Here is a 15,873-nt window from a genome sequence, read left to right on the forward strand (position 1 = left end):
TCTTTCTCTCTGTAACTCTAGTTTTCAAACACATAATAATGGTTAAAAAAAAAAAATCGTATGACTTTTTTTTTTTTTTTTGACAGGCATGACAGGCAGAGTGGACAGTGAGAGAGAAAGACAGAGAGAAAGGTCTTCCTTTTCCGTTGGTTCACCCCCCAATGGCCACTGCAGCCGGCGCACCACGCTGATCCGAAGCCAGGAGTCAGGTGCTTCTCCTGGTCTCCCATGCAGGTGCAGGGCCCAAGCACTTGGGCCATCCTCCACTGCACTCCCTGGCCACAGCAGAGAGCTGGACTGGAAGAGGAGCAACCAGGACAGAATCCAGCGCCCCAACCAGGACTAGAACCTGGGGTGCCAGCACCGGAGGCGGAGGATTATTAGCCTATTGAGCCGCAGTGCAAGCCAAGATGACTGTTTCACATCATAAGGAAAACACTGTAAATACTGCATGCACAAGTTGGTAAATCATACAGATGATATGATAAAGATATATGTTTATATGAACACTTACAACTCAACAGGAAACAAACAACAAAGGGAGGCCAGAGCTATGGCCCAGTAGGCTAGGCCTCTGCCTGCAGCTCTGGCATTCCATATGGGCGCCAGTTCTAGTCTTGGCTGCTCCTTTTTTTTTTTTTTTTTTTTTCACAGGCACAGTGGACAGTGAGAGAGAGAGAGAGAAAGGTCTCCCTTTGTGCCGTTGGTTCACCCTCCAATGGCCGCCGCACTGCGGCTGGTGCACCGCGCTGATCCAATGGCAGGAGCCAGGTACTTCTCCTGGTCTCCCATGGGGTGCAGGACCCAAGCACTTGGGCCATCCTCCACTGCACTCCCGGGCCACAGCAGAGAGCTGGCCTGGAAGAGGGGCAACCGGGACAGAATCCGACGCCCCGACCGGGACTAGAACCCAGTGTGCCGGCGCCGCAAGGCAGAGGATTAGCCTAGTGAGCCGCAGCGCCAGCCGCTCCTCTTCTGATCCAGCTCTCTGCTATGGCTTGGGAAATCAGTGGAAGATGGCCTAAGCAATTGGGCCCCTGCACCCACATGAGACCGGAAGAGGCTCCTGGCTCCTAGCTTTGGACCTGCCCAACTCAGGGCAATCATGGCCATTTGGGGACTAAACCAGCAGATGGAATCCCTTTTTCTCTCTGTCTCTCCCTCTCTCTGTCTATAACTCTACCTCTCAAATAAATAAATAAAATCTTTTGAAATAAATAAATAAATAATAAAAATAGGCAAAGGATTTGAATAAGCATTTCTCTAAGGAAGAGACACAAATGGTCAATAAGGACACGAGGAGCAGGTGTTTGGCCCAGCAGTTAAGATGCTGCTTGGGACACATGCATCCACATCAGAGTGCGGAGTTTGAGTCCCAGCTCCAGTTCCAATTCCAGCTTCCTGCTAGTGGACACCCAAGGAAGCAGCAGATGATGGCTCAAGTATTTGGATTCCTGCCACCCAAGGGAGATAACAGGATTGAAATTCAGGTTCCTGGCTACAGCATATCCCTGTCTCAACTGCTGTAGGCATTTGGGGGAGGTGATCAGCAAATGGAGGACCTCTCTCTCTCTTTCAAACAAAATTTTTAAAAGCACATGAGAGGCCGGTGCTGTGGCATAGCAGGTAAGGCCACCGCCTGTAGTGCTAGCTTCCAATATGGGCACTGGTTCGAGTCCCAGCTGCTCCACTTCTGATCCAGCTCTCTGCTATAGCCTGGGAAACCAGTAGAGGATGACCCAAGCACTTGGGCCCCTGCACTCGCATGGGAGACCCAGAGGAAGCTCCTGGCTCCTGGCTTTGGATTGGCACAGATCCGGCCATTGCAGACAATTGGGGAGTGAACCATCGGATAAAAGACCTCTCTCTCTCTGCCTCTCCTACTCTCTGTGTAACTCTGACTTTCAAATAAATAAATAAATCTTGAAAGAAAGAAAGGAAGGAAGGAAGGAAGGAAGGAAGGAAGGAAGGAAGGAAGGAAGGAACAAAGGAAGGAAGGAGGAAAGAAAAATCACATAGGGGGCAGGTGCCGTGGCACAGTACATTGATCCTCTGCCTGTGGCGCCAGCATCCCATATAGGCGCCAGTTCTAGTCCCAGCTGCTGCTCTCCAATCCAGCTCTCTGCTGTGGCCTGAGAAAGCAGTAGAAGATGGCCCAAGTGCCTGGGCCCCTACACCCACATGGGAGACTGCGAGGAAGCACCTGACTTTGGCTTCGGATCCGCACAGCTCCGGCTGTTGTGGCCATTTGAGGAGTGAACCAATGGAAGGAAGACCCTTCTCTCTGTCTTTCTCTCACTGTCTGTAACTCTACCTCTCAATAAATACATAAAATCCTTTTTAAAAAATAAGAAGTGCATCTGGCCTCAGAATCAGCCCTAAAGGCACTCGGATCTGGCTGAAAAGCCCATGAGAGTATTTCAGGCATGGAAAGCCAAGACACTCTGGCAAAAAGATCTCTGTGAGTGAGATCCCAGTGGAAAGAACAGGTCTTCAAAGAGGGAGGTGCCTTTCTCTGAAGGGAGGAGAGAACCTCCACTTTGACTATGACCTTGTCTAAACAAGATAAGAGTCGGAGAACTCAAGGGGCTTCCATAGCCTTGGAAACTCATGACTGGTGCATAGGGAGATTACTGATGCCATAAACAGGAGTGTCAATTTGTAAAGTCAACAACAGGAGTCACTGTGCACTTACTCCTCATGTAGGATCTCTGTCCTTAATGTGCTGTACACTGAGGCTTAATGCTATAACGAGTACTCAAATAATATATTTCACTTTGTGTTTCTATGGGGGTGCAAACTGTTGAAATCTTTACTTAATGTACACTAAACTGATCTTCTGTTAAAAAAAAAAAAAAAAAGAAAAGAAACTATCAATTCCCAACTTGACTCTCACTGGGATTAAACATGACAATAGGTCTGATCTGATTTCATCATCATTTAAAAAAAAATCATCTATTATTTTTCACTTTATGTTTCTGTGTGGGAACAAACTGTTGAAATCCTTACTTAAGGTATACTAAGCTGATCTTCTGTATACTAAGATAATCGAAAATGAATCTTGATGTGAATGGAAGGGGAGAGGGAGTGGGAAAGGGGAGGGTGGTGGGTGGGAGGGACGGTATGGGGGGGAAAGCCATTGTAACCCATGAGACGTACTTTGGAAATTTATATTCATTAAATAAAAGATAAAAAAAAATAAAAAAAAAAATCTTTATCTAGGCTTTTACATGATAAGAGTATGCAAATAATGTTTACTCTGAGCCTGGTGATATAATTATTTTCCCTTTATTGCAGAATTTTTACTTTGTTTGAATTAATATAATTATATATTAGATATAATATACATATATGATTATCCTTCTTATTCTCTGTTTTTTTTTTTTTTTTATGGCATTCCTCCTTGACTAACATTTAGGGACATTATAGTTCTTTGAAGTTTTCTTCTCACTGCATGTTATTTATTTATCTAAATGCCTTCATTCATTCCCTCCACTTTGTTTTCTGTTTTCCCTTGAGGAATTCCTAATAATGATCCTTGACTGTGCAAGCTTATTTTTTAACTGAGGTAATAAAACCTAATCAGAAAAAAAAAAAAAAAAAAAAAAATAAGAAGTGCAATCCCTTAAAAAAAAAGAAAAAGAAATCACATAGCCTTCTCTGAAGTAAAGTTTTCAGTGTCATTGTTTTTGGCTAGATTGATGTTAGTATTTTTTTTTTTTTTTAAGATTTACTTATTTGAATGGCAAAGTTACAAAGAGAGACGAAGAGAGAGACACACACAGAGAGAGAGAGAGATCTTTCACCTGCTGGTTCACTTCCCCAAATGACTGCTATGGCTACTAGCGCTGGGCACAGGGAAGTCAGGAATCAGGAGCTTCTTCAGGGTCTCCTGAGTGAGTGCTGGTGCCCAAGCACTTGGGCCATCTTGCACTTTCTCAGGCATATTACCAGGGATCTAGATTGAAAGTGGAGCAGCCAGAACAAGAACAGGTGCCCAATATGGGATCTCGGTGTCGCAGGCAGCATCCTTACCTGCTATGCCATAACGCTAGCCCCATGTTAGTGGTTTTGAAATATTGACTCAAAGCTGATAGTTTAATATATGAAAAATAAAAATATTCAGGGCCTGCGCTGTGGTACAGCAGGTTAAGCCACCATCTGCAGTGCTGCCATCCCATATGGATACTGGTTCAAGTCCCGGCTGCTCCACTGCCAATCAAGCTCCCTGCTAATGTACCTGGGAAGGCAATGGCAGATGGCCCAAGTGCCTGGGCCCCTGTACCCATGTCAGGGACTCAGAGGAAGCTCCCGATGCCTAGCTTCAGCCTGGACCAGCCCCAGTCATTGTAGCCATTTGGGGAGTGAACCAATGGATGAAAGACATTTCTTTCTTTCTTTCTTTTCTTTCTTCTTTCCTTTCTCTTCTTTCTTTCTTTCTCTCTCTCTCCCCTTCTTCTCTTTCTCCTCCTTTTCTCTGTAACTCTGCCTTTCAAATAAATAAATTTTTTAAATATGCAAATTAAGTAAAAACATACTTTTTAAAGATCTTTTATAACTTATTTGAGGGGTAGAGTTACAGAGAGACAGAGGGAGAGCCATAGAGAAAGGGTCTCCATCTGCTGGTTCACTCCCCAAAAGGCTGCACAGGAGCTACTTCAGGTCTCCCACGCTGGTACAGGGGTCAGACAGACAGAGAGACAGAGAGAAAAGTCCTCCATGACTTCCTGCTTAAAAGCTTCAGGAACACAGATGTAGGGGAGCGTGCACAGGTCTGGAAACCAGGCAACATAGCTTAGATCCTCACCTATGATTCACTTCAATTCACTGTGCCTCAGTTTCCACTCCCATCTATAAAGCAAATATAACGGTATCCACCAGACTCCAAAATTCTATGGTTTTGCCAAACTAGATAATGACCTCCTAAAAATGTCTGCTTAAGAAGGTAGTTCTTAGCCGGCGCCGTGGCTCAATAGGCTAATCCTCCACCTTGCGGCGCCGGCACACCGGGTTCTAGTCCCGGTCGGGGCGCCGGATTCTGTCCCGGTTGCCCCTCTTCCAGGCCAGCTCTCTGCTATGGCCAGGGAGTGCAGTGGAGGATGGCCCAAGTGCTTGGGCCCTGCACCCCATGGGAGACCAGGAAAAGCACCTGGATCCTGGCTCCTGCCATCGGAGCAGCGCGGTGCGCCGGCTGCAGCGGCGGCCATTGGAGGGTGAACCAACGGCAAAGGAAGACCTTTCTCTCTGTCTCTCTCTCTCTCACTGTCCACTCTGCCTGTCAAAAAAACAAAAAAAAACAAAAAAAAACAAAAAAAAAAAAGAAGGTAGTTCTTTACATTCTGCAAAGAAATTTCTTACTTAGTACGTCATGAACATCAATATGCTAGGAAGAAAAGTACACAGGCTCTAGTACTTAGAAACTTATTTGCAGTGGCCTTAGAAAACAAAGAGAGAAAAACAAAAATGATAAACCACAAAGACAGTAAAGTGAGCTTACCTACTACTGACTGTAAAAGTCAACAGGAAACACATCAGTACAAAATCTCCCTCAAGGCAGGGAATGTTCCTGATAAACAGCAAGTGAGTTATCTTTCCTTCTCATACTCCACACCCAACACATCAACTTCCATCTCTGGAACACGTGAACTGAAGAAGGGGAGGAGAACAGGGGAAAAGCTCTATCATGATTGATCTCCTCCCTTCAAAATTCCAGAAGATGAAAAAGGAGGTGGGGGGTGGGGACTCACTCATCATGGCCAGCTGAGACTCTCCTAGGTATATCTTAATCATTGTTATTTTTTTAACTTTTTTTAAAGTTATAAAAAATTTTCTCTATTCCCTAATCAATTTCTTTATGTTAATAGCAAAAAGCTATTTGTACTTTTCTGAGTGATTTTATTCATATTAACTTAAACTGACCATGAAACTAGTAGAAGGACCTTAATGAGAGGGATCACTACTTGTGGAGTTTCACGGAACAGAGCAATGGAAGCCTCAAAACAGGAGAGGCAGGGAAGATCCTTTATAACTTAATATACATACAAATACATGTTCAGAGATTTCCAATAAATTTTTTCATTCCATCTCAAAGGCAGAGAGACAGACACACACACACACAGATCATCCAGTCACTGGTTCACTCCTCAAATGCCCTCAACAGTCAGAACTGGGCCAGAACTTTATCCAAGTCTCCCACATGTGTGGCAAGGACCTAGGTACTTGAGCCACCGTCTGCTGCCTCCCTGGGTGTGTATTAGCAGGAAGCTGGATCCAAAACAAAGTAGCCAGGACTTGAAATAGGCACTCCGATAAGGGATGCAAGTGTCCCAAGTGACAACCGCTGCAGCATATACCCACCACCTAATGAATTTTTAAGAGATCATTTCATTTTCTAAGACAGACCAAAAAGGCCAGACCACCTACTACCTCAAGCCACTAACATTATCATGAAAAACAGGAGTAGACAAGTTCCAATTTTCAGTTCAGTATTATCACTGAAAACAAAATACACAGAGCTGGTGCTGTGACATAACGGGTTGAGCTGCCATCTGCAGTGCCAACATCCCACATGCCTCACATGGGTCACAGGTTAAGTCCCAGCTGCTCTACTTCTAATCCAGCTCCCTGCTAATACACCTGGGAAATCAGCAGAAGATGGCCCAAGTCTTTGGTGCCCCTATACCCACACAGGAGACCCAGAAGCTCCTGGCTCCTCGCTTTGGATTGGCCCAGCTCTGGCCATTGCAGCCATTTAGGGAATGAACCAGCAAATGGAAGATCAGTGTGTGTGTGTGTCTGTCTGTCTGTCTGTCTCTCTCTCTCTCTCTCTCTCTCTCTCTCTATATATATATATATATATAAAACTCTGCCCTTCAAATAAACAAATAAATCTTTAAAAAAAAGGAAGAAAAAAAAGACATAAACCAGAAACCTAAACTCATGCTTTAACAGTATTCTACTCACAATACTACAAGAGTGAAGTGATTCATTCCATGTAGTTTAGTACAAATAGAATATATTTACTCCTTTAAATAATAATTTGCTAATCCTTAGAGCACCAATAATCCTTACACTCAAATATTACAAATACATAGAGATACAAAGAGAATATTTAAAGTACCCTTGGGGCTGGCACTATGGTGTAGTAGGCTACGTCTGCCTGTGACACCAGCATCCCACATGGGTGCTGGTTCGTGCCCCAGCTGCTCTTCTTCCAAACCAGCTCTCTGCCTGGGAAAACAGTGGAAGATGGCCCCTGCACCAGCATGGGAGACCTAGAAGAAGCTCCTAGCTCCTGGCTTTGGATCAGCTCAGCTCCAGCCATTGTAGCCATTTGGGAAGTGAATCAGCAGATGGAAGACCTTTCTCTGTCTCTCCCGCTGTCTCTCTGTAACTCTACCTCTCAAATAAATAAATAAAATCTTAACGTACCCACATGAGTCAAAGTAGAACACAGATTCAACATGTGTCTCCAGAGCTTATAAAACACCTCACCTTATAACAAATACAGTTCATATAAATGGAACTAGTGATATTCATTTGACAGTTCTGTCAGCTGAAACAAAGGATATCAAGATACAAAAATGAATAAAACTTAGCCCCTTAACCTCAAAGAGTTCACATGAGGGGAAGGGGAGAAATCCAGAAGCACAAAGAGAATCAAAGTCCTTGGAGAACAATAAACTTGCATTTAGTGGTGGTCAGAATTTGCCAGGTAAAAAGGTATCAACTGGCAAAGTGAACAGCACAAAGATATTAACATAGAGGGAGTAGGATTTGACCTGAGTGGCCAGCACAGGGAGAATAAGGAGGAAAGATGCATGGGCATCAAGTGGTAGTAATCAAGGCAGAAAAAGAAGCTTGTAGTTGGATTGCTGAGGGCCATACATGCCAGCACAAGGTATCTGAACTTCATCCAATAAGATGAAGTCACCTCAGAGAGCTGACACATAATGAAGCTAACTGATGTAAACCTGGTAGCAATGTGAAAGAATAAAAGGGAGAGATCATGGATGGGAGGTATGAGGACACTACTGCAATAACTAGGATATTACTGCAATAATTCAAGTGAAATGTGATGGATCAGCAATAAAAACAACTAAACCAGCTGGCACTGTCATCAGCGGGTTAAGCCACTGCCTACAAGGCCAGCATGCCATATCAGAGCTTCAGTTCAAGTCCCAGCTGCTCCACTTCTGATCCAGCTCCCTGCTAATGTGCCTGGGAAAGCAGAAGATGGCCCAAATGCTTGGACCCCTGCCATCCACAGAGGAGACCCAGATGGAATTCCAGGCCCCTGGTTTCAGCCTGGCCCAGCCTTAGCCACAGCAGCCTTTTGGGGAGTGAACCAGAAGATAGAAGGCCTCTCTCTCTGTATCTCTCTCCCTCACTCTCTCTGTCACTCTGCCTTTCAAATATATATATTTATAAGCTGTCATGTATTAAAAAAAAAAAAAAGCTAGCAGCAGGAGCAACAACCTATATCAGCTTAGCTTAGGTGTGTGCCACATCATACATGCACTGTGTTATCTGATCTGCACAACTCTTATAAATAAATAAAATGTTACTGCCCCATTTTTCAAATGAGAAAATTGAAGTTTAGAAAGATTAAATAATTTTTCAAAAGTCAGCACACCTAGGTGGTATAGCCTGGACACAAACCCAGAGCTAATTCCAATGTCCATATTCTTGACCATAAGCTCCTGCACCAAGGTACAAGTGTTAGGCAGAAAAAGAGAGAATGCTATCAAGAAATCTTTAGAAGATACAATCAACAGGACTTCATGACTCCTGAGCACCCACACCCCCCCACACACTCTACAATACACACTTATTTTGTCTTCCTGAACTACTTCTGAAAATCCATTACTTCCTTCATCCAAAGACTTCTAATAAAATGCTTTAGATCATTTAACATGTTTTAAACCTTGAATTCATTTTTAAAAGATTTATTTGAGAGACAGAGTTACAGAGAGAGGGAGAAACACAGAGAGAGAGAGATCTTCCATCTGCTGGTTCACTACCCTTCCCAATGGCTCCAACAGCTGGGACTACGGCAGGCCAAAGTCAAGAGGTTCATCCAGGACGCATTAGCAGAGAGCTGGATCGGAAGTGGAGCAGCCAGGACTTGAACCAGCACCCATATGGGATGCCAGGTCACAGGCAGCAGCTTAACCCGCTGTGCCACAAAGCCAGACCCTAAACCTTGAATTTTTAACTATAATGAATGAAGAGTTTCAGATATCCTACATAGGAATTTTCTTAAATCTAAAAATATTCTTGTAGCTAAAATAAATAAAATGGACTGGGGTTGTGGTGTAGAAGGTAAAGCCGCCACCTGCAGTGCTGACATCCCATATGGGCAGCAGTTCAAGTCTTGGCTGCTCCACTTCTCTGTATGGCCTGGGAGAGCAGAAGATGGCCCAAGTCCTTGCACCTCTGAACCTGCGTGGGAGACCCAGAAGCTCCTGGCTCCTGGCTTCAGATCCACCAGCTCTGGCCATTGCAGCCATTTGGGGAGTGATCCAGCAGATGGAAGACCTTTCTATCTCTCTATCTCACGCTCTGCCTCTGCCTTTCAAATAAATAAATTTTTTAAAAAATAAAATTAAAAAGAAGAAACAAATACCTGTATGTGAGGGTACTTCAAAAAGTTCATGGGAAATGTATATTAAATTGCCACTTGTCAACCCCAAAATTTATATCAGAGTGCCTCCATGTTTCAGATCCAACTTCCTGCTAATGCATCCTGGGAGGCAGCAGATGACAGCAAATAGGGTCGCTGACATTCCAGGCTCCTGGCTTTGGCCTGGGCTAGGCCTGGCTATCACAGGTATTTAGGGAGCAAACAAGCAGATGGAAGATTCTCTTAACTCTGTCTCTCCCTTTCTCTCTCTCTTACTCTTGCTCTCAAATAAATAATAAATCTTTTTTTTTTTTTTTGACAGGCAGAGTGGACAGTGAGAGAGAGAGAGAGACAGAGAGAAAGGTCTTCCTTTGCCGTTGGTTCACCCTCCAATGTCCACCACGGCCGGCGCGCTGTGGCCGGCGCACCGCGCTGATCCAATGGCAGGAGCCAGGTACTTCTCCTGGTCTCCCATGGGGTGCAGGGCCCAAGCACTTGGGCCATCCTCCACTGCACTCCCGGGCCATAGCAGAGAGCTGGCCTGGAAGAGGGGCAATCGGACAGAATCCGGTGCCCCGACTGGGACTAGAACCCGGTGTGCCAGTGCCGCAAGGCGGAGGATTAGCCTAGTGAGCCGCAGCACCAGCCATAAATCTCTTTAAAAAGACATGGACTTTAAAAATTCTTCCACCAAAATAAAATTATCTTTTAATTCCTTTTTATAACTTTTTAAAGTACCCTTGGATGTGAGAGGGAAAAAAAATGCAAACTAAAAGGATTTCTTTGGGCTATAAACAATTCAGCTATCCAAATATAGATAGATAGATAGATAGATATACTTTTGGGGCCAGCACTGTAGAGCAGTGGGTAACGCCCTGGCCTGAAGTGCCAGCATCCCATATGGGCACCGGTTCTAGTCCCGACTGCTCCACTTCCGATCCAGCTCTCTACTGTGGGCTGGGAAAGCAGTAGAAGATGGCCCAAGTCCTTGGGCCTCCACATCCACGTGGAAGACCCAGAAGAATCTCCTGGCTTGGGATCGGCACAGATCCGGCCATTGCAGCCAACTGGGGAGTGAACCAGCTGATGGAAACCTCTCTCTCTCTGCCTCTCCCCTCTCTGTGTAACTCTGACTTCCAAATCGATTAATAATCTTTTAAAATATATATAAAAAAACAAATATATATATATATACTTTTGTCATAGCAAAATAGTCAATATAGTTCATGAAACCAACATGTGGTACCCCAGAGGGAAAACGGGCAACTGATGAGGTTTACAGACCCAGTTCCAATTCCTTAAGAGTAGTATGACTAAAGGGGACTAAAGATTGCAGGCACTCCATTTTAACATACAAACCATATTCAGTCTTTCATAAAAAGGTACTTGTTGAACTGTTCGCATTTTAAAATTATTAAATAAATGGCATTTCTTTCAATAAAATAAGTCATGCCTCCTTCCATTAAAAAAAAAAAACACTGATTTTTATAATGAAGGCTCCTAGCTAATAAATTTAAACTTGATTATGATGCTCAGATAACTTTAATAAAATAACAAAATAAACACATTTCTCACTAAATTTAACATCCAAAGACAAAATCATATTTGTCATGTTCTAACAAACAGTGCTAGTGTCTGGTTGACTGGCTCCCCTCCAGATAGTAACCATTAACCACAGGTGTCAGTTTAAAAATCTAACTGTATAAAATGGGTAAGGTCAATAAATAATTACTACAATTCGGTGGAGAGGTTATTTAGATAAGAATTTTTACTTTAATGATTGTAACCCGACAGACTTTCAGGGCCCCTGTTTTTTCAGAACAGTATATATACATTAGTCCAGGTTCCCTCACCAAAGGAAAAAAGTGTATTGTGTTAGTTCCAGTTATAATTTCCAGCTGAGTCAAAGTTTTAACAGTGGTAAGGCAGGAAATCCAAAAGGAAATTCCATCACCAGTTCCTGGGGCTTGGTAACTCAAAGGTTCTTTGCAACAGAGATACTCAAGTTCTCAAACTATTTACTACACCCTTACCTCATGTCTTCCAGCAAGTCACATTCTGCTTGATGTTTGGCTTGAAGTTTTGTCATCTGCTCAACTTGAATGTTTTTCAGTTCTTGTGTAACTTTCACCTAAAACATACCATACATTTATGAAGACCTTACTACAACTTTAACCAAAAAAAAATTGCTTAAACAATCAATATTTGTCAAAATATATGCCTCTTGCTCACCTCTCCCCCTGAAGGCTATAAATCTGTTACTGACCATCTAGTTTTATTTACGGAAGATATTTATTCAATGAAAAAACTAACCAAATAACCTGGAAGAGAGGCTGAATGCAAATACTTAAAGAAAATTATAGGTTCAAAAGGTGCTTAATAAACTGCCAGTCAATCCACTTTGAGCATGAGCTCAGTTCTCATCGAGGTCTTCTTAAGAATGTTCAAAGGGCCTGTCATCTAGGAGGTAAAGGCATTAACCATCAGGAGTGGCAAGCAGAGTGCAGATGGCAGGAGGAAGCATAACGCCTAACACCTAATGACTGAAACTGACACAATCATGAAGTAATATGCATGAACCAACTGTATTAATTGTTCCATGATGGCTGCGAGAAAGCATACTGTCTCAGGATGGTGCCCTGCACTTGCGAACAGCGCAGCAAATCACAATCTCTCACAAAGGAGAAAGCAAAAGTGACCTTCCGGCATATGCAGTGCTTTTCAACTAGCCCGGCAAGCAGGGCCCAGCCTCGGCTTGCACTTCAAACTGCCCGAGCTGCAAATGCCAGCTGGCCAGAGCCTCGCCGGACAGGCCGGACCCCTGGGTTCCAGGTTCCGACCGATCGGGAATCCGGGAGCTGGGATACTCCGAAGGGTGGGGGTACGTGTGTCAAAGAAAAAGACTCACTTAACTGGAGAAACCCGGATTAAGAAAGAGAAAGAAAAGAAAGCAGACACGGGTAAGTTAGGCATTTGGCAAATGTTTGCCCACGAGGGGTGGATAGCACAGCCGCCTCCACCCAGTGCCAAGGAGCCAGTATCCATCGGGAGAATTCAAAAGACAAGGACGCAGCCCCGGCCCCTGGGAAAGCTGGGGAAGGGCGCTGTGGGGAAGCTGCTGACAAGCCCGGAGCACCTCGTCACTCCCACCCTGGCCATGCAAGCCCCGATCGCAGCGCACACGCCACGCACGGCCCGGCTCCCCGGCTCCCGCTGTCCTGGGGACCGCACCAACGCTTCGCGCACCCCGAGGCAGGGGGCGCGGCAGGATGGGGGGATGGGGGAAGCAAGATTCATCAATCCGTAATTTGTTTTCCCTTGGGGGGGCCCGGTAGGCGGTGACTATTCCAACTTCTTTTCAGTCGCCCCGTGGGAAAAGCAGGCCAAACCTTAAGGCTAGGCTTGAAACAAATCCCCCGCAAATGTGCAAGCGGGAGGGGCAGGGCTCCAAGAACCTGGTGCAGACTAAACAATCACACACAAGGCTCTGCAAATCTGCAGAGGCCCCCCTGCCTCCCCTCGGTGCAGCCCCAAGAATGCTCTTTGCAGCGGGCAGCACTGCCATGCGCGCGCGCACACACACACACACCAATGCACACCCGAAACTCTTGTGAAACGTCTGAGGGTCTCTAGCGCAGGGGAGGAGACGAGCCCGGGCCGCCCCTCCATCGGAAAGACACCTCACACGCGCGCCCCCAGCTTGGAGCCGGGGGCAACTGGGTGACAAGCCGGGGCGAGGGCGGCCACGGCCCTTTGCGTGAAGGGGGAGGGGTGCAGCAGTCTCCCCAGCCGCGTTCCTCGGACGCATCCCCTCAAAACCCCGAAGCCCCCCCCACCCCGCCCCGCCCCAGCTGCACTCTTCCCTACCTTCCTCGGCGGCGGCTGCATGATGAAGGGACATCAATCCTCCCCCGACGGCGGCGTTAGCAGGGAGGAGGAGGAGGGCCGGAGAGGAGGGGGCGGCCCAGCCTGCGAGGGCGCGCACCGTGTGTGTGTGAGAGAGAAAGCAACGCCTGAGAAAGACTCGCCCCACAGGGAGCAAAGCCGGCGGGCGGCAGCAGGACCCCGGCCGGAACGAGTGTGAAGAGAGGAGGAGGAGCGCCGGGAAGGCCTGCGGCCCGGGCGGCCCGGGGGGTGTGTGAGCGAAGGAGGCGGAGACCGCGAGGGGGCGGGGGCCCGCGAGCAGGGGCGCCCGGGTCTCGCGGCTCGCCCCGGGGCTGCCGAGGAGCAGGCGCGGCGTCCGCGCTCCCCGCCGGCGACTCCGCCGCTCTCGGCGCCCCCACCCCACCCACTCAGGCGGCGCGGCGCGGCCGGGTCGGGGGAAGAGGGGAGGAGGAAGGCGGCGCCGCGCTCCCCGCTAGGGCTCCGCGACTCCGGCCGCGGGAATTTCCGGCCCCGCCGCGCGGCGCAGCGCCCCGCTCCGGCGGCGGAGCGAACCGCTCGGTCCCGAGCCGGGTTCGCGGGGCTGGGCCAGGAGACAGGGAAAGAGCGAGGCGGCGGCGCGGGGCTCGGGATCGCGGCGAGGGACAGGGGGGACTAACGGGCTGGCCGGCGGATGGCAGCGGTAGACGCGCAAGCGGAGCGCGGAACCCTCCCCCCTGTCTTTCCGAGGGTGGCACTTTCCAAACGCCTCCTGCCCTCCCTCCCCCACACTGGGAGCCAGCCGGGGGCTTCCCGCGCGCTTTCCCGCCAGCCCGCCGCGGCGCGCGCCTCCGCTCGGGGGCGCGCGCGTGGGCAGAAGAGTGCCTTGCGCCGACGCACGCGCACAGGCCGCCCCCGCCTCCCGCCGGCTTCTGCTTGGGCAGCGTTTGTGTGTGTATGGGAAGGGTGGGCAGGGATGATCGAAGTGCAGTTTTTGCAACGCGGAGGCGGGGGTGAAGGAGTAGGATTCCTGTGGCAATAGGGGAGTTCCGTTTTTTGCTTCCTCGCAGTGCCTCAATACCCTTCTCTCCCCGCCAGATAGATGTGCACTAAGGCAGGGGTGGGGCTGGGGGAAGCATAGTCAGATCCTTTTGCGACTGGCCTCAGGAGCCGGGACGTTACGGCGTGGGGAGAGGTGGAAAGAGTCGCCCCGCAAAGGGGGAAATGTTCTCTACCACAGAGCTTTCATTTCAGATCACGGACTCGTGATCTCAAAGGGCAGAGGCCCCCTGTCACGGCTGGGGAGCCGCGTCCGCAAAGAGCCGTGGAGACTTTCTGAAGATCACCCAGCAGGGCAGAACCTCAGGGTTATGAAGAAGCAGGTGCGGGACTGTGAGATCAAGTGATAAAGTCAGCAGGGGCCGTGGAGGAAATGGCTGCCTGGGAGTGAGGGCCTCTGGGTGCTATCCACTCTGCCTTGCTAGCTGGTTCTGGCCAAGGGGTGAGGTGAGCGCTGGCTTCCTCTTATGCCCCTGAGAGTACCCTCAAGGCATGATCGCCCCCCCTCCCCCACATCTTCCTGTTCTGTGGAAACCGCCTGTGGGCAGAGGTATCCGCTCACCTAGAGTGCTTAGGAGAGTGGAAATATTTCTTCTCTGTGCCCAGGGAGTTGCTCTGAGCCAGGGGGCTGTGTGGAAGATGAGCTGGATCACTCCACAGTTTGGGTCTTGAGCAAGCGTTCTCAGAAATGCAGCTGGACAAAAGAGGAAGGTGAGTGAGGCCTGGGGAGATCCAAGTTAGCTTGCCTGGTGGTCACGTGCCTGGGAATGGGGAGCGCTGAACTTGAACCAGGTTGTTCACATTGAGTTAGCCTAAATTCTTAGTCCCAGAACTGTGCCTGAGCCAGGTTAGTCCAGAACTCTATAGCAACTAGCAGACCGGTCCTGCTGTTATTGATTCCCCTGAGGCCATTCCAGAGTCAGCCCAGGAAGGCCTGGGGCAAGGAAACAGTTGGGTGGGGGCTCAGAGTCCTGAGGAGCCAGAGGCAGTGAGTTAGTCTGAGTTCCGACAATTCTTTGTGAACCCTTGGGCTAATCAGTTCAGCCTTTGTTTCCTCACTTCAAAATGGGGGTATAATACCCCCCTGTAGGCTCCCATTAAATAGAACTTTTCCTACTGCAGAGCCATAAACATTGTTTGTGCTAAATAAATGCTGATTGATTCATCATTCATCCAAGAAATAATTGTGGGGCTTGATGGAACAAGGGCTGACCTGTGGCAGAGCACGCTCAGTCTCCTCTGGGGATCCACACACCCCAGATGTTGGGGTTGCAGTCCCAGCTACTTCATTTCCAATCCAGCTCCCTTCTAGAAGGAAGCCTCCACAC

The 15,873-nt window shown here is 47.8% G+C and overlaps 1 protein-coding gene across 6 annotated transcripts in view; it reads right to left on the minus strand.

Annotated features, from left to right (window-relative positions):
- FCHSD2 (FCH and double SH3 domains 2) overlaps positions 1-15,873 on the minus strand; it is a 314,783-nt gene that overhangs the window by 285,542 nt on the left and 13,368 nt on the right. For 3 of the 6 annotated variants that reach the window (XM_002708714.6, XM_017344834.4, XM_089330425.1), the window contains exons 1-2: positions 13,493-13,915; positions 11,659-11,756 (exon numbers count right to left, since the gene is read on the minus strand). In XM_002708714.6, coding sequence (XP_002708760.1) covers positions 11,659-11,756; positions 13,493-13,513 — 119 coding nt within the window. In that variant the 5' untranslated portion in view covers positions 13,514-13,915. Of the gene's footprint in view, positions 1-11,658; positions 11,757-13,492; positions 13,916-15,107; positions 15,235-15,873 lie in introns of those variants that run through there. The other 3 variants (XM_089330431.1, XM_089330442.1, XM_089330417.1) reach the window with 3 other exon arrangements.

This window comes from Oryctolagus cuniculus, chromosome 1 (genome assembly GCF_051225735.1).
Source record: "Oryctolagus cuniculus isolate XC-2025 breed Fujian yellow rabbit chromosome 1, ASM5122573v1, whole genome shotgun sequence".
NCBI lineage: Eukaryota > Metazoa > Chordata > Mammalia > Lagomorpha > Leporidae > Oryctolagus > Oryctolagus cuniculus.